Below are 27,011 nucleotides of genomic sequence, written 5' to 3' on the forward strand. Positions count from 1 at the left end.
AGTTACAGGAAAGATAATGAAGAAAGCACAGGCAAGTGTAAGTGGGGTGCACAGGGGTGATAAGCTTGGGTGTGCATCCTCATACAGAGGCAGATATGCTTTTACTACATGTAATTACTGGGGCTCTAAAGTTTGTTGTCTTGGCTCAACTATCTCCCCTCTCTGGTATCTCTATATATACTCTCTGGTTTCTGCTTGCCTTGCTTTCCATGGCCTGATCACTCTTACATCAGTGCTTCACATCCCTTTTAGTTGTTCTGGCAACACGTTTCAGTTTTCTGTAGCAGTTGCCAAAACAAGCATTTGAACATCTGGAAATCATCCTCCATCACTTTCACCGGTAAGATGCGTTTGCCTTAAAAGGTAGTTCCCGTATAGACCCCCTAAGATTCTGCATTGCTTTTGAATAACAGCTTTCCAATATTCCCTGGCTATAGAAAATTGCAACCTACTGACTGCAAACTCCAGCACTTTCAGTCATATTAATAACTACACATTTTATGAGTCAATGTTATAGTGTCTTGAAGTAACACATTTTTAAAAAAATTAAGACAATCAAGCAGACAAAAAAAGCACATACACATACACACATATGTATGCACATATGCAGACAACTCACAACTCTTTGGATACCTTAAAGGAGATTACTATATCAGACACTCTATTTTTTATTCTCTAAGACATGATATTTTAAAGTCAATGTCATTAATATAAACTACACAGCAATAATGAATGCATAGCAGTAACACCAACAAAACTATAGTATGAAGTTAAAGTTCTAGTTCAAAATTTATTCGCAGGACTTAACAAGGTTTAATAAGGATGCTGCTCATTTGCTAGGAGAATCATAATTCATGACTCCTGCTGCTTCTTCTTCCACAAATATGATGTGAGTTGATATCAGAGTGGAATCAGGTCCACAAAATGACCTGGCGAATGGCTCTGATACTGGACAAGTGGGCAGTCCCCAGCATAGCAGAATCTTGCTGGTTTCCCTCTTCCCTCACCCTCCCTAGCATGATGAGAAATGGCAGTTTAATTCTCCACCTACAGAATCAATGGCCTCTGCGGCCGTCAAAATGAACCATAATTTTTATTTATTTATTTTTTTAGATGAAGTCTCGCAAGGTTGCCCAGGCTGTTCTTGACTCAAGCAATCCTCCCACCTCGGCCACCCAAAGTGCTGGGATTTCAGGAGTGAGCCACCATGCTGTCCAAAATGAACCATAATTTTTAAAAGGAGAATTCTACTAGACTTTGGTACTATGAGTTTAGCACCTCCATTATATTCACTTTTGTATATATTTTACCTGGCATAAAACTTGAAATAAAATTAGGTTGTCACTAAATGCTTGATGAATGAATGAATTAGTGGTTATGAGTACCTTGAAATAAAATAAGGTCCCTAAAGTATCCTGAAAGATTATTTATTTTAGAGAGAGGGTCTCACTCTAATGTGCAAGCTGGAGTGCAGTGGCACAATCAGAGCTCACTGCACCCTTGAGCTCCTGGGCTCAAGGGACCCTCCCACCTCAGCCTCCTAAGTAACTGGGACTACAGGTGCGTGCCACCAAACCTGGTTATCTTTTTTAAATAATTTTTTTTTTTTTGTAGAGACAGTGTCTTACTATGTTGCCCAGGCTGGTCTCGAACTCCTAGACTCAAGCTATCCTTCAGCTTTGGCCTCCCAAAGTGCTAGGATAACAGGCATGAGCCATTGCACTAGGCCTTTGGGAGATTTTAAAATGCTTTACATCACATCTGTTTCATTTATTTTACAGCACACACTGCTCTATATTTTGCTCCTTTGGCCTTTCACCTGCCTGATTCCTTCTTCTCAGATCCTCATACAAACTGAATCCACTCTGTGTGTAGTACCATTCTCCAGAACAGCAATGTCCAAGACAAGTTTCTACGATGATGGCAATGTTCTATTATCTGCATTGTCCAAGATAGTAGCCACTGGCCACACTAGTGGCACTTAGATTTTAATTAATTTAAATTTAAACAGCTGCATGTGTTAGTGTATATTATATTGGACAGCACTGTTTCAGAATCCTATCCCGTTTTTAATTCCTTTATGGCACTTATTACTGGAAATTATCTTTTTAAAATATATATTTTTGTTTATTATCTTTTATTTCTCTGTATTAGTTTCTGCCATAATAAACTAGCACAAACCTAGTGACTTTAAACACCAAAAATTCATTGTCTTCTAGTTCCGGAGGTCAGAAGTCTGAAATGCGTTTCACTGGGCTAACATCAAGATATTGACAGGGCTGCACCCCTTCTGGAAGCCCCAGAAGAAAATCCATTTCTTTGCCTTTTCCAGCTTCTAGAGGCCAACTACATTCCTTTACTCATGGCTTTCTCTTCATTTTCAGAACCAGAAGAGTGGTATCTTCAAATCTCTCTCTCTCTGGCTATGATTCCTGCTTTTCTCGTCACATCTTCCACCTCTTTCTTTTTCATAGAAGGATGCTGGAGATTACGTGGGGCCCAGCTAGTTAATCCAAGATAATATCCGTATTTTCAAATCAGCTGATTGGCAATCATAATGTCATCTAAAAACTTAATTCCCCTTTTCCACATAAGGTAATATATTCACACGTTACAGAGATTAGAGCATGGCCATCTTTGGGGATGGCCATTATTTTGCCATTCACGCCCTGCAGTAGAATTCAAGTTCCATGAAGCTCAGAGACTTGCTCATTACTGTATCCTCAGAATGACAACACTGCCCTTAAAAATAAATATTTATTAAGTAAATAAATTTCAAAATTTCTTCTTTGGGGAACAAGTTTTGATATATACTGAGGACTGCAGAATTTTAAAAATATAAAAATTACATTTGAAGACAAACTCATATATAAAATCATTCTTTTTAATATATTACATTTTCACAAGGCTTTGTCAAGACTTGAAAGTTACAATTATGCTCAGTTTACTGATGTATATTGATAGTCTTGTCCTCATAAATTAATTTTAAAAGAGTCTGGCTATCCAGCTTTGTTGGAGAGACTGCACCAATAAGACATAGGCTTTTATAAGCAGAATATTATCACACATTGATGCTTTAGTACAAAAAATTAATATTATTTTTCTATAGCCAAAAATATGTATTGACATTTCTCAACTATGTTTTTGTGCTGAACATTTGAGTCTGTTATCTGACTCAAGTTCCACTAAACTCACAGTGTAAAATCACATTATCTTCTGAAACTTCCAAAATAGCTAGCATAAAATCCACTATTAATTCACACTAGAGAATATAATTAGCATATAGTCTATTCACTTACTCTAAGAATTTGCAATAAAATAGTGGAAATATGGCTGAAGATTAGTTGCCACAGTAGCTGAAAAATAATATCTACTGACAAAATGGTAAATTCACCCTGGGCAACTGTTAATATGACTATGTAATAGTTCTAACTACCTGTCTGTGTTTTTTACTCATCTCCACAATGGATAGCACTGAGGCTATACTGAAGCAGGTAGTTAAATATTCTGCACAATTTAATGAAACTTCCAGCTGTGAGATATATATATATATGCTTAGCACATGAAGCCCCAAATACAAATAGTGCTAAGACTTTTAGATCATATTTCACATTAAAAATGAAAGTTGTATAAATCTGCTTTATTTTTTAAATATATTTCTTCCAAGTGTGTTAAAGCATATACAAATAATCACACGTCTGGAAGTTTAACCCAAAACAAAGATAAAGGCAAAAAAGAAAAGAGTGGTACAGAAGAATTTAAAATATTCATTAAATTGACAGAGCATGCTAAGGACATTTAAATAAAGAAGTCTAAAAAAAGCAAGAATATGATTCATCATATATCTTCAACAATAATTACAAACACACAGTTCTGTTATCTTCTAGAGAAGGTGATATTTCACTACTCTGCAAACCTGACTGGACAGAGTAGACTACATGGAATCCCAATCCAGACTATTATCTACTTCAAAGTGTTTTTCACACATACCAGTAAAAGGAAGATTGGAATGTAATGTTTTTGGATGACAAAAATAAAATGTGGGCTAATTCTTCAGTGGAACTAAATGTTTTGTGGTATTCTTGTTTGAAATAAAACTTAAAGGCTTTGGTCAAAATGTTCTACTTCCTCTGGTATGTCCTGGTTTGAAGAAACAATATTTTTACCATCAATGAAATCACTGCAATAAAAAACTACAGTATTTTTAATCTGATATTATTCATACATATATTATTTGTTCTTGATCTAAACAGGAAATAATATTTTTGTGACAACTAAATTTTCAAAACATTCCCATTCTACACATCTGTTTTTTTCTCTCTCTAGATAGACTTCAATGAAGGTAGAGACTGTGTCTTATATACTGTGGTATCCCTACAGCCTAGCACAATACCTGAAACATAGTACAGGTCCAATAAATATTTGCTGCATTTTAATTATTAAGTCATAGTGCTAGGTAATCATACAGTAATCAGTACAGTTACTAAGAATCATTACAGTAATAGCTACAGATATGTGCAATGACCGACTCCACAGTAATGACTTTTATGAGTAATTTATGGAAATTTGGGGTTATTTAGGTTAACAACCAATATTATTATTACATAAAGGATTAAATATTAAGCCAAAATATTTTTGCAATTCTTTACTAAAGCCACTGATCACAGTCCTCTATTTTTGTAGTGCTTACTAGCACTATGAACATTTATTAGTACTAAAAAGTTTAACACAGTGCAAATACCAATAGACCATAGCCAGCATTTTATTAGTATTCAAGAGGTCCCTAACATTAAGAAACAATATAAAACTAAAAGAAATTAGCTGAGTACAATTTAAGTCAAATATACGACCCAAATGGCTACTGTGAAATTAGTTCAGAAATCAGTATGTTAGAATATACAAGAGATTTAACCTCTGGAAATTTTACTTTGGTTCTTAACTGTAAAGACAACTACTCTCTCAAAAATAGTTAGAAAACACCACAGTACCAGATTCAGTATCTTTTCTTCATCCTTCCTTGGATCTCTGTGATACAGGAACTGTCGATCTCTTCTAAGAGTATCTCTGATACCTTCCATAACACTATATTCTCCTGTCTGCTTCCTCTCTGAAATCTTTCACTCATTTCCCAACAACTCCAAATTTTCCCCTTTTCTGAACTGACTCTAGACTTGTTACCAAAACTTTAATGTCTTTTTGTTTGGTGCTTATATATTCTATTTCTTAGCCTAATTATTTCAAGTGTTTATTTTACAACTAAATTTGAAACTTCCCAAGGTCAGGAACCAAGGATTCTGCTTCTGAATTTCTTACTAAATACATAGATTGATTATTTGGTGCACCGAAGTCACACAAATATTTATACTCTATGGATTGATTTATTATAAATAGGCAGCATTCATACAAATTGGTAAAACATTTCTGCAGATGATTACATTTTTAACTCAATTGTGACCACCCTCAAAGAAACCTGAACAAAGGTGTTGATCATCTATGTCACTACATCAGGAAGAAAAATATTTTCTTAGCAAATAAACATTTTCATTAGAGAACCTCCTACTGAAAATATTTGGTTCAGATGTGTTCTCTGCTTAAGCTGGTCTACAAGCATGTTGTTAGTTATATACTCATTGGTTCTCTTCACAGGAATCTATAGCTAATTCTATCTCTCATATTAGGTATCTAAGTAAGCCCACTTCTAATTCTTCTTTCTACTTGCAAAGTCTAACATGGTGCTTAGAATCCAGAGACCCAGAAAGCATTCAATAAATATTTGGCCGATGACTGTTTCATTGATTTTAAAATCAGCAGTGTATCTAAAGCTAAGACAGAAAATCTAACAATTAGGAGTGTCTCACTGAATGCTCAACAAGCATTATATTTTTCTCAAAAGTCATTTTTGGCTCTTGCACTGTCACACTGCCTGTGATTACATTTGTTTTCAACTCCAGATTCCAGCTATAATGTTGCTGCTTTTATTACAAGTAAATGAATTAGTTGAATAAATTAAAAGTTGTGTGGTTCTATCTTCCTCTTTATGCATATTCACTGAAAAAATTATTTTAAAAAATCTAAACTTCTAAAACATTAAATTGGCCAGGCATGGTGGCTCATGCCTGTAATCTCAGCACTTTGGAAGGCCGAGGCTGAGGCACGAGAATCACTTTAACCCAAGAGGCAGGGGTTGCTGAGACCGAACCACTGCACTCCAGCCTGGGTGGCAGAGTGCGACCCTGTCTCAAAAAATAATAATAATAATAAAATTAAAAATAAATAAATAATTGTTTTAAATAAAACATTAAATTGTATTTTTTCCTCATTATTGCCTGCCACAGGTTTGGTCTCAGTGAAGTCTCTAAGAACTCAGCAGTGAACACAAATAATTTTCATGTAACATAGAGTGTTGTTCTTGGTGACTAAAATTGCCATCCTCCCTTTTTTCTCCTCTCTGTAAGATACAATTGAGAGAGCCCTGAAATAGAAGCCAGAAAACTGAAGCTCTATACTTCTGTCCAACATCCTCTGCATCATTCATTCCTTGTAGATTCAGTGTCCTCATCTTTAATCTGAGGTTCTGAGAATGTATGCATAAAAGAAGTGGGAATGCTTCGTGAATTGTATACTACTACTTACATGTAGTGTGATATTATTATTTATAGAGGCAGAAGACACCAAAAATAAATGTCAACAGAGTATAGACCATTAGCCAACTCAGAAAACCCTGACTTTGTCTCTAAGAAAGTCTTTCTATAACTTGGGCAATCTTTATCTCCCCTTTTTTTCTATCTTCAACATCTTCCTCTTTATGGAGCTTTTTTCTGAAGCCTATAAACAGCCTACTCTGCCATCTGAAAATAAAATACAACAAAAATCCTCATTGGACTCTACATCCTGTTCTGACTAGGGTCCTATAGCTCTTCTTCCCTTTACAATTCAGCTTTTTAATGCACAGAGAAGGAAAAATAAAAGTCTATACCTGCTGTCTTCCCTACTACTGATGACTGAGTTTATAATTAATCAATCAATAAATTGCCAAAAAAATCAAAACTCTAATAATAATGTCTTCCTACTTTCCATTCTATGCTCTAAGACATTAAAGTAATTGTAGTTTTCTGCAAAACACTGCTAATTAATATTCCTGAGAATTTCTTCATGTATTTTTTCTTTTCTTTTCTTTTCTTTTTTTTTTGAGATGGAGTTTCACTCTTGTTGCCCAGGCTGGAGTGCAATGGCACGATCTCAGCTTGCTACAACCTCTGCCTCCCGGATTCAAGTGATTCTCCTGCCTCAGCCTCCCGAGTAGCTGGGATTACAGGCATGTGCCACCATGCTCGGCTAATTTTGTATTTTTAGTAGAGATGGGGTTGGTCAGGCTGATCTCGAACTCCCAACCTCAGGTGATCTGCCCACCTCCATCTCCCAAAGTGCTGGGCTTACAGGCATGGGCCAGTGCGCCCGGCTGTACTTTTTTTAAATCTAGATGCCATCCTCTTTTCCTTCCTCTTGTGTCATTTCTGCTAGTTACTGCACATCTATCCTTTATGTTTTGGATACATCTGCAAGAAACCAACCCATGCTCTCAAGGGTGGGTTGGATACTCCTCTTATGCCATTCTTTTTCACTGCATTTATTACACAGCGTTATAGTTATTTGTTCACGTATCTATTCCTCCCATTATGTATTCCTTAAATACAAGATAATATGTCAATCATCTTTGTGTCCCTATACTCGTCACTATAAATAAAACAAGTAAAATATAAATTTAACTTTGTTCCCATTTAATTACAGTGCTTTTATGTACATACTTGTATAAGGCTTTGGGCCAAAAGATGCTGAATATAGCTAAATTATGCATAAGAGCTGGTTCCATGTTTTTAATCTCAGTGATATGTATATAAAAACTTAGGCAAGGTTGTGCAATGTAATTAGCCAGCAATCTAACAACAGAGAGAAAGCACTTAATTTTGAAACATGAAGAAAATATATTTTGCTTGAAATATCAGTCACAAACTTTTATTGAGTTTCTACTATATGCATAGCACTGGATCTGGATCTGACTTTCTGGGTTTGAGAGATGGTCTTTACCCTCAAGGAACGTATGATATAACTAAAAAATCAATGACATTTACAATAAATGTTATTTAGAAAACAATGGGCAATAAATAAAAGGATTTATTGTGTGTTAAACGTGTTAAAGAAAGAGGAAATGCTACCTTTTAGAGAAAAGAGAAAAATATGTCTATGATGTTCAAAAAAGTTTCAAAGAGGATGCACATCAGACTTAATGGCGGACTTGAAAGATCTGGATGTGAAGGGGAGGAAAAAAAAAAGGGATAAGGAAAATAACAGAGTTCATGCAGCGGAATGACTTCTCAGGTGTGCCCTCCGCAGAGGCCTTCCCTGAGCTCCCATCCCAGTCCTCCACCTCTCAGGCAGTACGTGGGAGGGAAGTCTTCCATTACTCCCCTGATTCTTTGTCTGCCTCTGCCACAGCACAGACCACAAAGTATTATCCTTGTTTTATTTGTCTCATTCCCACTAGACGATTAACTTCTTGGGAGTAAGAATTAAATATTTGTTTCTGTATTAATCAATAAAGAGCCCGATAAAGAGTAGGTACTCAGCACATGTTTACCAAATTAATGAATAAATGAAGGTAAATGCCTCATAACTTGCATGGTGGGGGATATACTCCTCTGTAGAGAAATGCAAGTTGAAATCTCCATCATTTGAGACCAGAGCATCATTTTGTTTAATAAAACGTCAAATTTGTCAGAATCATCCAAAGCAAATTCTAAAACGTCAAATTTGTCAGAATCATCCAAAGCAAATTCTAATGTTACTGATAACACTTTAATAATGACTTCTGAAGATAGAATGGGATTTAAATTCCCCAAAGTAGTGAATTATTGGCAAGTGCTTTAAGATGACCAAAGTATACCTCATTTATTGAGGAGTACATTAAGCTAGAACCTAATAGTTTTCTCCTACTGGAATCCCTGATTTAAACATAGATGTGAGTATTTGTGGGTATACTGGAATTTCTAAAATATTATCAGATTTTTAATCTGAATGTTTCATGCACTTGAATTCCACACACACACTACTTGTAAAGATGTAAAAAAGAGGCTTGTTTTCTGCCCAGAATCCCTGGGAGAGGAATTCTAGCAGGACTTGAGAAGATAAATGTTTGCAGGACTCAGTCAGTACTAGTGAAGGAGGGAAATGGGGGAACAAACACAAAAATAGAGTCTCATTTTCCCAAGGGCAAGCAGCATATTCCAAAAAATTTCTGTGCTCAAGGAATATCAATGGAATAAATCAAATTTTCTAAATATTCATAGTAAACACTTACGTATCTCCCAATAAACATGATTGCAAAGAAAAATAAGAAGTCAAGAAGAGGCAAAAAATAAGGAATCGAGAACAAATATGATCTATTCCTCATGTAAAAGCCCACAACCATTTAATAATAATAATAATTCACCTTCTCTCTTGCCCCATTATTCTGCTCCTTCTCCACCTCTCCCATTGTTCTCCTTCTTTTCCTCGTTATTATTCTTATTCTTATTCTGAATGAAATAGCAGTAGTATGCTCAAGGATTGTTGGAAAAAATAAGCATTGCAAAGATGAATCCACCAGCATCAGGGCAAGAAGGCATGCTGCTAAACTCTGACATCCCTTCTCACCAAAAACATTTAGAGAACACTGAGCCTGTGGTTAAACAGTATAACACAACACATGATGCATTTACATATTTTCTCTCTAATTGGAAAATTCAGTTAATATGAAAAATTTGATATCAGATTATTTTGAATTTTTTTACAATCATCTCCTTTTATAACAGTGTCTAGGAATTTTATTGCAGAGTCACTCACTGAAAAGCAGATCAATTTACAAGTTATAAATTGGGAGCTGTGCTCCTTAAATAAACCGTATTTAGGGACATAACTACAAACCTGAATTGATCTAAACTTCAAATGCAAACTTACAAGTACAGAAATATATTACCATAGAGATTATGTGTGATGCTTCCAGTTACCAAAATGTGTAGGTGAGACTTTCCACTGTATTACAGCACAAACATGACTTAAGTACCTTTATGTAAATATTCTATAGTCATAGGCTTTCAAAGCAGACAGTAGCCCTGGGTAATGTATCACAGGTTTTGCAACAGAAGTAACTGAGGTCCAGAGAATTTAAGCCACTTCCACAAAATCACCAAGTTAGTCCGTGACAGAGCTGCAATTATGATGCAGATTTCCTGTGTCCTGGTCCAGTTTTAATTTAGAAGCTTTTCTTTCAAATTATTTCAACAATTCATTCATGAAAGTAACAGCCTATTTAGTCGAGGCCCTCATATCTTTAACTGCATGTTTCTCTCTACACAAGTAGAGAGTCTTAAAATACCAGAATGTAGACAGGCCTGAGGGATGATAGGACTTTTTTCTAAACATTTGGCTCAGATGCCTGTAGATATTTGTCACCAGTTTAAACTTCTAGCTCCAAGTCACCTTCTGACCCAGGGAAAACGGATACCATGCTACAAACAGGCTTTTAGCGTTTAACTTTGAATTTGAGACAAGCTTCCTGATGCGAGATGAATAAAGAAAAAGTAATAATAATAGTGATTCAGGCTTCTGCCAGGAAGCTACATTTTGCTTGTAGAGAGACTACAGTCCAGTTATAGCAGAAAAATCACATTTTGTTTTTCTATCTGTTCTGTTTTTCCTCAAGTCAAAGCCTCTATTCTTATTTTTTTTATTATTATTTAATTCCTATTCTGGGGCTTTGGGAGATGTTCTAGATAGTTATATAATCAGTCTATTTTATTTTGCTAAATAAAAGATTTAAATATGATTTTGAAAAAATACAACTTTACCTTCTTTTATTTCTATGGAGAGTCTTATATTCCTTTTGATTATTATTATTGTGGTTTAGTTCAGAGAAGAATTTTATTTTGCATTTAGCTAACTGTTCATTACAGTAAAAGCATGCTAAATAATAACACCTTTATGTAATATAATATATGCTTATGTAATAGGGTTTTATAGCTGACTAAGATTTCCACAGATATTATGAACTCTTTCTTCTGAATCAATAAGGTAGAAAAATATAAAGTATTATCTCTGTTTTGTAAATGAGAAAATTAAGACCCCAACACATCATGTTTATAAAGAATCTATAAGGAAAGAGAGCTTTATTGTAGTCGTCTGACACAGGGCCAGTTGCTATCTGGACTCTATCCATGTTGAGTTAGTAGAAGTTGAGCAAGCTCAAACAGCTGCTTTCTCTTCATTGACTGCTCAGGCAAGGTGCATGCCATCCCTCACAAAAATACTGCCCCAGGGCTCAAATAAGTCTGTCTTGACATCAGTAAAATATCATTAAAGTAAACAGATGTTTTATATCTTAAGCATATTTCCACTTTTCTCAAACAACTCTACCAAAGCCAAATATGCAAACAATTGCCAAAAACTTTATATTAGAAAGAAAGAATTAAATTAAATGTGTATATGTACCACTTAATTTGCCAAATGCATTCTAATACCAAAGGATAATTTTTGGGGGTTTTGCTGGTTTGCTTTTCCTGAAATGCTTTGTAAATAATCAAGACCTAAGCACAAACCTGCCCAAAGGGAAAAACATGAGATAAATAAAAATAATTATAAATAGTAAATGAAAATTTACTATTGTCATTTCAAATCTCCCAGTTATAGTTTTTCCTCTTTCACTCCCTCCCCAATTTTGTCCCAGGTGCCTAGGATTCACTGTTCCCTTATCCCTCCTCCTATCAAACCTAGGAACTGGGAATAATCTGATTAAAATTGTTTTAGTCATTGGAGGAAAAGTCTGTAATGAGCCAATCAAGGAATCCATTCTAAAAGTACTAATAACATGCACATTTCTTCAGTGCCCATTAAGGCCATGCATTTTAATTTAACTCCTCAATATGCAGATGAGGAGAGGAAACTGAATCTTAAAGAAGATCAGGAACAGCCGGGCACGGTGGCTCACGCTTGTAATCCCAGCACTTTGGGAGGCCGAGGCGGGCGGATCACGAGGTCAGGAGATCGAGACCACGGTGAAACCCCGTCTCTACTAAAAATACAAAAAAAAAAAAAAAAATTAGCCGGGCGTGATGGCGGGCGCCTGTAGTCCCAGCTCTTCGGAGAGGCTGAGGCAGGAGAATGGCGTGAACCCGAGAGGCGGAGCTTGCAGTGAGCCGAGATTGCGCCACTGCACTCCAGCCTGGGCGACACAGAGCGAGACTCCATCTCAAAAAAAAAAAAAAAAGAAGAAGATCTGCAACTTGCTCAAGGTCACAAGGTTAGCAAACGGCAAAGTCTAGACCCAAAGGTGCGAATCCAAAGACACTTCTTTTGTTAACTGTGTGTTGAAAGTAAATGGAAAAGAAGTGCTAACTGTAAAAACCTCTATACGTAGAAAAATGGTAATAGGAACTCTTGGGAAGCTCCCAAAATAAAAATTAACACAAAAACTTATTGCTGAGTCAGTGTCCTACTCCTACTGCCTGTAGGCCTAGTTGACAGAGTATGTGCTTTTAGCCAAAAGAATATAGTATTGTGACACAGTTTATTTATCTATTTATTTATTCTAAAATGACTATGTTTAAAAAATAGGGTAAAAAATAGAAGAGTCAAAGAACAAATGTTGAGAGATGTCATCTACTTTCCCAAATTTTTTGAAATTCACTAAATAAATCCCCCAAGACATCATTTAGATATGGTCACACTAAATTAGCATGGAGCCTTACATTTTAGTGCATTTCAATGAGGCTATCTGAGCCACCTATCTGATATCCATTGGTATCACTTATATATTCTCGGAGGGCCCTTCTTCCCAGGCTCTTGCTGCTTTCCATACCCTCTCTCCTGTCTTCCACATCCTGCAGACTCCATAGAGGAATAAGGTTCTACCCAGGTGTGACTTGAAACTTGCTTTTGAAGAGAACAAAGATAGGTTGATTTTTTTTTTTTTTAATCACCTAAGAGAGGAAAGGGACATTATAGGCAGAGAAGTACCTATTCTGAAATTATTCCAGTGAAATTGTTATCTTGGAAAGCATCTCCCTGAAATTCAGCTGGCCACGTTAGGTCACTTTGGCATATACCATGGGGCAATTTTAGGGTTCTATCCTGAAGAAACCCAAAAGCCCTCTTCAGAAACAGTAGGAACCTGGCTGGCAAATTTTCATTTTGATTATAACCAGACAACTTTCAGTTTCCATTAGAAAAGACTTGAAGTAATTTTAACATTTGGATTATGGAACCCTCCATGGGCAAGTAGAGTGTCTATGACAGCTGAATTTTATTTGTCTATAGTGTGAGCCACAGAGTCCACCTGGGATACTGGGGCTTTTACCCAGAGCCACTATGTCAGTTGATTCTCATGGCCAGAAAATATTGAGAAAAAGATCTTAAAAAGCAAATTACCATATAACAAGCTTGCATGACAAGAGCATAATATCATTAAATCTGTGTCCTAGGACGCTAACTATAGGGCATCTGGACTATATTAGTTCCCCATGAGGCTCGGAAAGAAAAGAATGCCAAACAGGTAAATTGTGATAAGAGGTCAAGCTGGAAGGAAAAGTCTGAAATTCGAAAGAAAATCTGGGAAAGAGACATCCAGATGGAGCTTAGTGCAACACACTGCAAAGGCAAGGATGGCCTCCCAATCCTGAAAAATGCCTTTCCTTCAAACAGAAAGGTGAATGAAAGCATATTTCCCTTAAAAACTAAAAATAAGTCAGCTATTCAAGATTTTTTTCTTAGAACTGGACCTGCTCTTACTCCTAGGACTTTAGCAAATGTTGCACCCAAGGAAAGTCAAGAGGCACAAGGTAGCTCAGGTGAGCGGGACACTTGGCAACTTTACAAGACATATTTATATGCTGAATATACTAAAACTTACCAATTCTATTTTATTGTGTCATCCTTCCTATGCCCCAACACAAACAACCACAGTGAAATTTAAGAGTCTATTCACTGATTTATCTTTATAGAACTAATTCTAATTCAATTTATTGTCATCCTTTACATAACAGAATACACTCCCTCACTCCATTTTTTAAAACAAACAAACAAAAATGATTCTAAGTACTGTATAAGGAAATATTTCTAGGCTAATGAGAACTCCATTGGTTTACAAACCTATGAGTTGTGTGTCTAAGCAAAATTCGGTTCAGCTATACTATGCTTAAGAGAGAACAACAAAAGCCACAAATAAAAAACTTGCCTAATCTAATCAACAATTATCAAAAGTTAAGGAAAAATAGGGAAGGATTGAAGAAAGAAGTGATTTTTTTTTTTTTTTTTTAGTCCTGGGAGCTGCTTTATAAATCCCTGTGCAGTGAAGCAATGCCTCTCATTCCAAATGCAACCCAGAGCAATGCAGAGTGGAAAACAAGTTTCCAGTTTTTAATAGAGACTTCTATGACTATCAAAGTTTCACAAAATATCACCTAGAAGGGCATAACACTGTAGCACCTTAAAGGCTTGAACACCAGCTCCCTGATAGAATTTGCAGTTGCTCTTCATTCATCAGCCTCGAGTCTCTTTTTTCCCAGTACAAACTCCTATTTTTGTTTGTTTGTTTGTTTGAGACGGAGTCTCACTCTGTCACCCAGGCTGGAGTGCAATGGTGCCATCTTGGCTCACTGCAAGCTCCACCTCCCGGGTTCACACCATTCTCCTGCCTCAGCCTCCCAAGTAGCTGGGACTACAGGTGCCCGCCACCACGCCTGGCTAAATTTTTTGCATTTTTAGTAGAGATGGGGTTTCACTGTGTTAGCCAGGATGGTGTCGATCTTCTGACCTCGTGCTCCGCCCGTCTCAGCCTCCCAAAGTGCTGGGATTATAGGCGTGAGCCACTGTGCCCGGGTTTTGTTTTTTTTTTTTTAATTCTTAGAACAGAATCTCTCACTTAACATGGAATGGTCAGTGCCCTCTGTCCTCTCAAAGCAAGTATAGCCCTTTTTGCTGAAACCTCAGAAGTTTTATGTTTGTAGCCAAAGATCAGAAAACTAGGAACTTTGCAGTTAATCTTTCCATGGTAGTCAGTTAACCTCACTGTCCAATCCACTCCACCAAAATTCTAGCTAAAAATTCATCACAACATGAAAACCATGGTGCCCTGAATTAAACTGTAACTTTCAATTTATTTAATATAAAAATCTGAGAATGAAAGAATGAGAAAAAAAGCTTTAAAATACTTCCAAACTAGCATAAATGAATCTGAGAGGTTCTTCTTCCTCAAGAGCAAATAAGCCTATTACCATGAAAGCTAAATGAAAATATTAAATCTCTATAAATTGTATTTGCTATGGGAACCATCCATATTTTCAGAATTCCATAATAAAAAAAATTTAAAGTTGATGACCACATATTGAATATCAAAAATTTAATTAAAGAATTTCATAGCTACAAATTATCTGGTAAAATTCCACCTGCATCTCTCCTTCCAAGTTAAACCCATCATTTTTTATTACGAATTTGAAAACCTACAAAGAAAGAACAGTGCAGCAAAGTAAGGAAAGTGTGAGTATGAAAAATGTGCCAGTATCCCACACCAGTTTCTGCTTTCTGGAGTCAAGTTCATAAAAGTCTCCTGGGAGTGAAGGGAGTGAGGTAAATTCACAGCTTTTGGAAAGTGAAGAGACTTGCTACAGAGTCTGGGAAAAGATGGTCACCCCTACTACTGTATCCAAATAGTCCTGGGAGCTGCTTTGTAAATCCCTGTGCAGTGAAGCAATGCCTCTCATTCCAAATGCAACCCAGAGCAATGCAGAGTGGAAAACAGGTTTCCAGTTTTTAATAGAGACTTCTATGACTATCACAGTTTCACAAACTAAACTCTGAAGCAGACAGGGATGATAGACAGGCATGAGGTGGCACTGGGGCATGGAGTGGATCGTGCTTGGTTTGCTCACACACTGGGAACCAACACAAAGTAAATGTATGTGGGGCTGCGAAACAGGAGAGGGGCAGTGATGCTTCAGATCACGGGGCCATTAGAAACTCTCCATTGGGAAGCGCCTTTGTTTTTCTTTCTTTTGTTTTTTGTATTAGTAAACCTACAAAAGGAAATAATACAATACGGCCTTTTTATTTGAATAGTAAAAATTTTAAATGGGTTTTAAAAGCTTATTAACACAGAGATAAAATCACTGATATATTACCAAAATGATCATAGTAGAATGAAACATAAAAATTGCGTTTTAAAAGTTTTACGCTAGGCTTAATCTCTCTGAGAGCAAAAGTTGTTTATTTCTCTGTAACATCTAACATCTTGGTTCTCATAATCACCCAATAAGCATTTATTATGTCTATTATTATTAAATAGTAATTTTTTTGAGATGGATTTTTGCTCTTGTTGCCCAGACTGGAGCGCAATGGCGTGATCTCAGCTCACTGCAACTTCGCCTCCCTGGTTCAAGTGATTCTCCTGCCTCAGCTTCCCGAGTAGCTGGGAGCTGGAATTACAGGCATGCGCTACCATGCCCAGCTAATTTTGTATTTTTAGCAGAGATGGGTCAGGCTGTTGGTCAGGCTGTTCTGAAACTCCTGACCTCAGGTGATCTACCCAGCTCGGCCTCCAAAAGTGCTGGGATTACAGGCATGAGCCACCACGCCCGGCCTGTTATTATTAAATAGTAATCTAATAATAATCATCTGCCATATTAATGAGTTCCTATTATTAGTTGAGAGTCATGCGATCATGTAGGTGTTAGATAGACAGACAGACAGATAGATAGATAGATAGATAGATAGATAGATAGTATTAATCATAATTATTTGAAGTATGATTCCAATTTGATAGATGAAGAAACTGTAACACAGAGAAATCAAAAAAATTGCCCAAGAATATGCAAATACAATTTCCAAAACCTAAATTTGAATTCGGATCACTCATACTTGAGTGAATGAATTGTGGAAAAAATTTTTCTAGATTTTCACAAATAGTACTCAATTGGCATTTATGCATGGGTGGATCTAAAATATAAAATGACTTCATGACATAGTCCCTATCTCCCAGGAAACTTATTCTTGGTTAACACCAACACACTTGCAACATAAGGACCATCCCTTGAAAGGAAAGGGGATATTTATTGCAAATAAGAATCTCTTAGTTTCTTAGAGGATATAAGATTCGAAACAGAACTTGGAGGAAAACATCAATAGGCAGAGGGAAGATAAAAAGAGAAGCACGGAAGTACCTAAATCACAGAAGTTAGATGTGGGAACAGTAAAAAGTTAGATCTGAAGTGAGAAAGGATGCTGCATGGTGTGCAGCAATCAGTAGTGTTAAGGACAATAATGGAAATCATAGTATTTGTTTAGATAACAGTGGAGGAGAACATGAGCAGTCTTGCAAGGCAGCTGGATACTCTTTGCACTCTTAGCTTAAAAAAAAGTCACACAGAAGTAAGGTCAATATAATGTGTTAAGTGTGATGCAATAGTCAATGGCAGCTCAGAATAAATTGTTAAACTGGAGAGTGACATTATAAAAGTGGGACATAGACTAATCTGGTGGGAATATGTAAAATGGATTCATGGAAAGAAAGCATTCTCAGTATGGTATGGTTCCTGCATGGCAGAGGTGTACTGACTGTTGTGAGATGGCCAGAGGAGCACTTAGCTCAACTAATGACAGAATGTCAGTTCTGGGCGGAATCTGGACAGTAGAGAATAAAAGGGGATAGAGAGAGAGCGAGAGAGAGAGTTTGTGTGTGTCTGTGTGTTTTGGGGGTGGGAGCCTCAAGCAATTCCTTATTTTGAGGCTGAGAATGACAGTTGATGTGACTAAAACACAGAAATAGGCTAGATCAGCAGGATCTTGTATGTCACACTAAGAAGCTTGAACCTTATTCTTTCTACAAGTTACAGGACCCAATGAAAGTTGTTAAGGAAGGTAAAGACAAAATTAGATATTAGTTTTATATCACATTAGCAACAAAAGGCACCAATATATGTGTTTTTTGGAAAGTAGACACACGAGAGGCAAGGAGATGAATTCAGATGCTGTCACAGTAACTGAGGGATAGATGATGAGGGCCTAAACTGAGGCATTTGTAGTAGGGATGGAGAAGAGGTACACTTGAGAAATATTTAGCAGGTAAAATGGTAGATCTTAGTAAATGATTGGAATTGTGCTGATTGAATGACTGACTGAATGACCGGGTAGCATCATGTTGCCATTAACTGGCATAAGGGGGACTACATAAGCAAAATGACCAAGTCTTGAAGGGAAGCCAATAAATTAAGTTTTGGATACACTGAACTTCAAGTGGTTCTAGGCTGCCTTAGGGACAGTTGAATATATATATTTATCTGAAGTTCATGTGAAAGATTGGGGTTGAAGAGATGTTATATCAGCATTCAGCTGTTAAAACCCTTATTCTAGATGGCCTAGGAAGAGAATATCCAGGGAGAACCAATGAACTAAATCCTGTAAGAAAATCAAAATGCTACAGGAACAGAGAAGAAGGAGCCCATGGATGAAGCTGAGAGGGAAAGGTCAGGGAGGTGGAGGAAGAACCTTCAGAGAGCAGCATTTTAGGAAAGCTGAAGTAGTCAATGGTCTCCAATAAAGGAGAAAGGCCTGATAAGATGAAAAGGGACCCTTGGAACATCGCACATTTTAATCCTCACCATGCTAGACCAGCTTAAGTGGAAGAAGAGGCCAAGTGAGGGCACAGGAGGCAGAGACAGAAAACTGCACTGCTCCTTTTAAAGCAGCTGGGCTAAGAATAAAGACTGGGTGGGAGCTAGACACAGGCTGTGGGAGAGAGCTGGACTTGTTTACAAGCTAAAGGGAAAGAGCAGATAGGAAGTGGCTAAAGTTATAGAAAAGAGAGCATGACTGATGGAACAAGTTCCTCAGGGAGATAGAGAACAAATAAAACACAAAAGAACAAATCCAGAAGGTGCTTCAAAACAATTCAAAGATTTGGTGAAAGCAAAAAATACACTAGGGTTTATATCTGTGGTCAGTGAAATAGATTGTAATGTCACTTTCAGTGTCTCATTTAAGTACTCTAAAATTACTTTTAAGTAAATGTCTTAAATGATCTTCCTAAGAATCCCATCAGATGACAAAGGTGGTACTATTTCCTCAATATTTCAGATGAGGACACAAATTCCCAGTGAGGTTAAGGACCCTCTGCAGGTAGCAAAACTGCTAAATAGAATGAGGACCAGAACCCAGATGTTCTCTCACATGATGGCTGGACCAAGTTTTATTATACTTGTTATACTACATAGACTTCAACAAGGCTATGATGCTTATGTTGCAAGTAGTGTTTCCACCAATAATATAGTTTGCTGTCATCTTAAAGCTGAATTCACAATTCTGATTGGGCATCCCAAAATAAAAGGTAAAAAAGGGTACAAAACTGTGAGACTGTCTTTCCTCCTTCCTAATCCTAAACTTAAAAAAAAAAGCATGTACACATTTTTGAGTTTGAACATAACACCAGAAGGCTATAGGAACAAAGTTTGATGAATTAATATTAATTAATATTGTTAACATTTTTCCTCTTCTTTTTTTTTTTGAGAGGGAGTCTCGTTTTGGTTGCCTAGGCTGGAGTGTAGTGGCGTGATCTCGCCTCACTGCAGCTTCCCTCTCCCAGGTTCAAGGGATTCTCCTGCCTCAGCCTCCCGAGTAGCTTGAATTACAGGTGCCCACCACCACACCCAGAAAATTTTTTTTTGTATTTTTAGTAGAGACAGGGTTTCGCCATGATGGCCAGGCTGGTCTCAAAATCCTAACCTCAGGTGATCCGCCCACCTCAGCCTCCGAAGTGCTGAGATTACAGGAGTAAGCCATGCACCCGGCCTCTATCTTCTCTGTAGAAGGCAAGATTTAGACAGGAATAATCTTGCTTTATTGTAATTTCCCTTATACATTGTTTCTTAGTGAATATTTTAGTATAAGATGAAGCCATCTTGATTTATTTGAAGGGTTTCGTTTTTAAAACATTGATAAAATGAAATAAAAACCTTAAGGCTGCCAATATGGTCACACCTTTAAAGCAAAATTTTCCATAGGATAGACTACTTCCCATGCAAATGGCAAGAGTAAATAGTCTTTTAAATATTGAATATCACAGCTCATTCATCTTACATAAAATTTAGATAAATATATATGAACTTTATATGGAAATAAAATTAAAGGAAAACTAGATTATCAGTATCTTCCTGATAATTTCATCCGGACTCCAAAAGCCTACTCAAGCTGTGACCTTTAGTTATAAGAAAAGTTCAAAGACTTCATATTTATCAGTAAGTTGATACTGTCTCATGCTACATTTTTAGTGAAATTATAGTTTCATGGATATAAATAAAAAATATTAAATCAAGGACTATCTTTATATAACTCTAAGATTTGTCTTCTATAAACTTGTGTAACTTGCCCAAATTTATACAATAGATCAATTAATAATCAACACTTCCAGTTTTTTCCCCCACCCTTACTATATCTCTAATGTGTAAATCTAAGCTTTTCAATGTTGTGATCTCAGAGAAGAAAATCAGATCAAAAATCAGCTGATCCATGTCCATACATTTTAAGAATGCCATGTAAGGCCAGGTGATGATGCATTAATCATTCTTCGAACCAGAGAAAACTGTATGATTTTTTAAAACTACATTCTGTGGCCATAGATTAACACGATTCCAATCTTCTAATTTTCCAGCTTCTTAAAACAAAGCTTCCTCTTTCTGCTTTTGCCTCACATCCTGCATTAGGTACCTGTCTAGAATGATGAACACAATGAATTTCAGGCCTGTAGCGATAGTGCTCAAAGTGTGAAGAGCAGAAAGTAAGAGACAGGAAATACTGAAAATGAAAAGCATACATTCACCTGGAAACACATGTGAATGGCATGTGTCTTTTGCATAGTAGAATGATTCGCCTAATCCACCATGAGGGGGATTTGGGCCTTGAGTTATTTTTCCAGAAATGATGGTGAATTTGCAATGGTTTATCTACAAACTTCAACTAAGCAGCCTTATAAGTAAAATGAATAACTAGAATAGCAAGTTATTACCAAAATCTTAATGTGTAGCCTTGGAACATAAAAGCCAACAGGTCCACAACAAGATTCAGAGTGCCAGTCAAAGATTTATACAGTGGTTCACCAATGTAAGTCAGAGTCAACTGGAGAGCTCTAAAAACATACAGATGCCCAGACTCCATCCAAAATTCCTAGATATTTGGAAAGTAGGGGGGTCTAGAATCTATACTAGTCACAAGATCTTAGGTGATTCTTTATACCATTTTTTATCAACACTGATCTGTGGCTTGCTTACCAACTACCCTATGAGTCATGGTCCAAGTATACATTGTGTTAGTCAATATTAAAAATTCACTAACTCTATGAATCTACCAATGTACATATGTAGAAAGAGATATACTCTTCAAACTAAAGCTTCAGTTTAGTTTGAATAAAAGTTATAGGTGTCAAAATTTATCTAAAGACAAGTAGCAAAGAAAATGTAGCCTAATATTTATGTTCCATTCAGTCTTCTTGGCTTCACAGTCTACTCAGAAATGAACAATAACCAAAGTGGATCTAGTCACACAACTATATTTTGTCCATTGAAACCATAAGATCTAGGCCACTAAAAGTAGCTGACCTTTTTGCTCACTGAGGTAGGGACCATAAAACTCCTAATAGTGGTGCTTCCTTATATCCTTCATAGCAGAACTCAATTCAGTAGAGTATATTGCCAGCACCACCCAGGTAAGGGCTACATTTGCTAGCCCCTCTTGAAGTTTTGTGTGACCATATGACTAAATTCTGGCCAACTGTAAGTAAGTTTAAATGTTATGAAGACTTTAAAGTCTTCATAAAAGGGGGCAGGGTGGGGAATGGCTCACAGTTTTTGTTTTCCATCCTCTATCCACATGCCTAGAAAGTACATGCAATGGCTGGAGCTTCAGCAGCCATTTAGGACCACAAAAATAAATTAAAAAAAAATACCTAGAGATATGGGAGCCAGGAGAGGTAGAAAAAGCCTCAGTCCCTGATGACTTTGTGGAGCCAATATGCCAGCTTTCACTACCTGCTTAAAAGCATTGCTTTATATTTAAAAAAGAAAAGCTTTTTTTTTTTTTTTGAGACAGAATCTCACTCTGTCACCCAGACTGGAGTGCAGTGGCACGGTCTCAGCTCACTGCAACCTCTGCCTCCTGGGTTCAAGCAACTCTAGTGCCTCAGTCTCCTGAGTAGCTGGGACTACAGGCATGCGCCACCATGCCTACCTAATTTTTGTATTTTGGGTAGAGACGGAGTTTTGCCATATTGGCCAGGCTGGTCTCGGACTCCTGACCTCAGGTAATCCGCCCACTTCGGCCTCCCAAAGTGCTGGGATTACAGGCATGAGCCACTGTGCCTGGCCAGAAAACCTTTTTTTGTTTGTTTAAACTACTGCGTTCTGCTACATGTGCCCACTATAAAAGTCTGAATGTCCTACATGTTTCATAGCATGTATTTCAACAGTAATGAGTTTAAAGCAATTTATGAGTTAACATGTATATTAAGCTATGTATACATATTTCTACATATTGTGTACCTCCTTTAAAATTATGTCATCCAAATACTATTGAGTGTTAACTATCTGCTTCCTTTGTGTCGTAACAATGAGATAAATGGCTGACATATCATAAAAATGCAAGAGACCATGACATAGACTGTGAGCCCCTCATCTCTCAGTAATCAAAAGTTAGCTTGGGTCCAGGAGGATATCAGTGTAGGATTGCAACATGATGGCTGTAAATTCATGGGCTGTGAGCCAAATATATACTCAGATATATTTTATTTGTCATATGCAATATCTTCTGAAAATGTTAATTCTGAATGCCTTAAAGCGGGCATGCACCTTCAGTTCTCCACAGGCCCCATCATCACCTGTTGATGTACAAACACTGGCTTGCTTCACTTGTTTATATTACCTGCCTGGCCTCTGAAAGCATTGATGTTTACAGTATTTGGAAACAAAATAATACATTTCTGCACCTTCCCTTCTCCATTGCTTATCCCATGTTGAATGCAATGATTCACAACAAAGATTATTTTCTAAAATTAAGCATGCCTACTTCTAATAAGAATATATATAGCTCACTAGATGCTAGGCATTAACTTAGGAATATAAATACACTGTAAATGCTCTAGCATTTTCCTTAACACAAATGTGGAATCTTTCGAAGACCACCACCCCAATGCACACACTCACCACATGCACACACACTCTTTAAAAGCTGATTGTCATTTTAACTCCCTGATTTTTCACACACACACATACACCCACACAAACTCTTTAAAAGCTGATTTTTTTTCATTTTAACTCCCTAATTTTTGTTACATTAGTTTTAACTAAAGTCAGCCCAACTCCCAAACTTTCTCCTTTCAGTTTCTTATAAATTTAGAAAATCAAGTCAGTTCTTAAAACTCAGTGAGAATGGAACTGATTTTGGCTTAAAATGCCTAAAACTTTATTTATTTACTTTTATCTTCTCATTCATGTGTTTCTATCAGGCAGGCACACTCAGATTATATTTTACATTTCTGGTAAATAACCACAGTCAAGTAAAGGGAAATATACCCTGAAGTCATAAAAAGAAAGAAAAAATAAAAACTTACTAATATGCACTTACATGCAAAAACAGATCTCTACATTTTGAAGAAGACATATTTGTACCAAATGTAAATATCAGATTATGTGACTGTTATAGATAAAATTTGAAAAATGTACTTGCTTTTAATGTGTGCCTTAGATATTTCTTTAATTTAAAGCATCGGTCTAAGCTTACTCTTCCCCAAACTCAAAATCAAATGGAGTTTCTAAATTATGACACCTTTATTAAGCTTGTGATAGACCTGAACAAGGAAAAGAAAGTATTGCCAAGTATCCATACAATATCAGCTTAAACCAAAATACGCATAGTAAGTAAGTACAATATAAGTTAAGCAGCTCTGAATATACTATGCTCTGGAACTCTTTTCTCTATTATCTTAGATTAGGGCAATGATGACTTTCGTTTGCTGTTGAATTTTTATCACTTATATTCTCTTAAGTTGAGAAATAAAATACTGGAATTTTTTACAACACATATGCAAGCAATTACACATTCTGTAAAATTTGATGTTTGGAATTCCATTTTCTGTGCTATTTGGTTATACTGGTTGCAGGGGGCACTGGGGTTGGATTGGAGTTGGGGACTTTTTTGCATCAAGCATCACATTCCTTACATTTATGTCAATTACTATTAAGAAAAATTATCTGTTCATTTTTCAAAAACACCTACAGAGTAATTATAACTATTTTGGAATGTCTTTTAAAATATGGCCTATTTCATGTACCTTGTGAAACATTCCTTTCATTTATTCACATATTCAATTATTTCCATACTTTATTACTTTATTTATTTTAACATAAATTAACAAAGAAAGTGGTATTAAAGGTTTTAAATTAAAATTGGTTGTTTTGGTGGGGGAGGGGAGTAAACTGTTCTTTTTAGAGTCAAATTTTCAATTTCTATTGTAATTTTTCTGTATTTTTCTCCTCCTGTTTTCTTACTTCTACTTTCTATTCAATTATTTTTGCCACCCTTCCAAACAACACATGCTTTTTACGCCATTACAAAGAAACTCAAAAGTTTTTACCTTTTATAAATTACCTCATATTTTAAAAACATAAAATGTAACATAAAAAGTTCCAAGTCTTAGAAAGTGCCCCCTCTATGGGACTCCTGATAGACTGTTGGATATTCATCTACAAATTTGTATTTTCACTTTTTAAGCTTTTTAGAACTTCTGATCTCTAGATTAATTTTATAAACTTTTTGAAAGCAAAAACACACAGAAGCAGATATTTGTTCTAAAAATATAGATATACACATATATATATACATATATACTTGTATGTTATGTGTCTATATATGAAAGTAATAGAAAAGGTTAATGAATGTCCAAAGTTTTAAAAGCTTGAGTTTGATGTTAAATGGTTGAGTTGATGAAAATCTACAGTGGCTTATTTTAAAGGAGTACATGTCTGTATTTGAAATTGCAACCCTCAAGAGTAAAGATTTAATAGAGGAATCAATTTAAATATTTTCTTATATACTACAACAGCTATGCATTTTTGTTTAACCATACCATATAACCCAACTGTAACATATGAAAATTGCATAGGAAAAAAATGTGGTCACCAGGCAAGATTTATCTTTAAAAAAAAAAAAAAAAAAAAAAAAAAAAAAGCTTGTGTCTAAGGGGTAATGTCCATGCAAATATTCCATGCCAAATAAGATATATACAAGGCATGCTGATTTCCTGCCTTCCGCCATCCAACCGGGAACCACCACTGTCCTGTTAATCAAGCCAGTAGGGTGGGAAAATACCACTGTTTAAGAAATCTGGCTTCTATCAGCCTCTGTCATGGAGAAGCAAACGAGACTGCCTCCCACTAAGCAAAAGTGATCACATTTTCACAAATGAAAATGGTAAAAAGAAGTGTAAATTGTTAAAGAGGAAAGAATGAGGAGCCAAAGACAAAGAAAAATCAAAGCTATCAGAGTTGCTGCAGAGGTTTTACTAAACAAAGAATTTTATGAAGCAGCTGAAGTTCAGTACAAAAAGACTCCACCCTACCCAGCTTCTGCCGCGACTTTTCCTTGCTCTGAAAACTCCAGCCCACAGAACAGAACTCCTCTAACTAAAATGCCTTTAGTGCTCCGTTTTAAGCATTCACTCTTTTCTTCTTTTAAACGTTCCACTCTCACACTCAGCCAAAAGGACTTATTGTAGGCTTTCCCAGAAAAATTTAGTAGTGTACTCTCTCCAACGGCAGATCTAGAAGCTCCGGATTTACAAACATCCCAATTGTCTTTCAAGTCGTTTTCCAGGTGCAAATCCGTCAGCCCCCTTCTCAAACTTCAAACCAGAACCTCCTCTTCACGCTCTTCCTGAGGCTTAACATTCCACCTATTTCCCAAACCGTGCAATAAACACTACAAGCAAAGCAAATGGCAAACTCACCATCCTCGTCTTCTTCCTGGGCTTTTATTGAGACAAATTGCCCTAATAAAACAATAAGAATGAGGAGAGGTCTTGTTTCCGCCCAGTTTGCCATCATGTCTAAATATTAGACATGTGGGTTCTCCTGAGAGTGAAAAGTAGATTCTGAGGTTATTGTAGCACCATGAAGTCAGCTGTGGGCTCTTCTTTCAGCACCAGCCCCAGGGCAGCCTCTGCAAACCCCCTTTTTCAGCACCAGCTCCAGCACAGTCTGCGAAAACTTTTTTCAAGCGATGCAGCTTTAAATAGGAAGAATGCTGCCTCCACTTCTTTTCCTGCCCCTTTTCAGCTTGTTCAGGCTCATAACCATCCAGTGTCTGCCAAGCAACGGTCTGATTGATGGTAAACAACCAAATCAGAACACGCGTCTCTGTGCCTGAACTTTCCCTATTTCATTTAACTTTTAAGCATAGATGGGGCTTAATAACAGAAACAAACATTTGTTTCTCTTTTCTTTTATTTTTTAAGAAAGGCTGTTAGAAGAAAAGCGTTCTATTTTCCCCTCCCTAACCCTTCCCCCCAGACACACACCCTTTAACTTTTCCCCTATAAGCTGAAAAAGACATTCCGAAGGAAATCCAGCCTTTTACCCTAGTTTTTTTATATTTAGATAATTCAAGACTCTCTTGTCCACCTTAAATCTTTAAAGAATCACATTTTAACCCTTTCTTTTGACTGAATAGGGAGTATTCTTATCCCCTTCTCAGATTCGGTTTCTTTTCCCATACTCTGGAAGGGGATTATTAGAATGTTGCCCAGGTAAAGTCCAGGTAAGAAAAACATTTTGGATAAATGAATTTGTGATACATTGTAACCTGAATTAAGAAGGCAGGTCGTTTCCTAATTTCTCCACATCTCTTGTTAAGGGGCCACATCTTCAGGTTCCTCTTGTCCCGGAGAGTTT

General features: G+C 36.6%; 1 protein-coding gene across 1 annotated transcript in view; it reads right to left on the bottom strand.

The window, feature by feature from the left end:
* Positions 1-26,440, bottom strand: part of COL5A2 (collagen type V alpha 2 chain) — a 149,365-nt gene extending 122,925 nt beyond the window's left edge. Inside the window, exon 1 of the mRNA XM_030802717.1 lies at positions 26,069-26,440. Coding sequence (XP_030658577.1) covers positions 26,069-26,165 — 97 coding nt within the window. The 5' untranslated portion in view covers positions 26,166-26,440. The remainder of the gene's footprint in view (positions 1-26,068) is intronic.
* Between the last annotated feature and the right edge of the window lie 571 nt (positions 26,441-27,011).

The sequence above is a fragment of the Nomascus leucogenys genome, chromosome 22a (assembly GCF_006542625.1).
Source record: "Nomascus leucogenys isolate Asia chromosome 22a, Asia_NLE_v1, whole genome shotgun sequence".
In the NCBI taxonomy this organism is placed as follows: Eukaryota; Metazoa; Chordata; class Mammalia; order Primates; family Hylobatidae; genus Nomascus; species Nomascus leucogenys.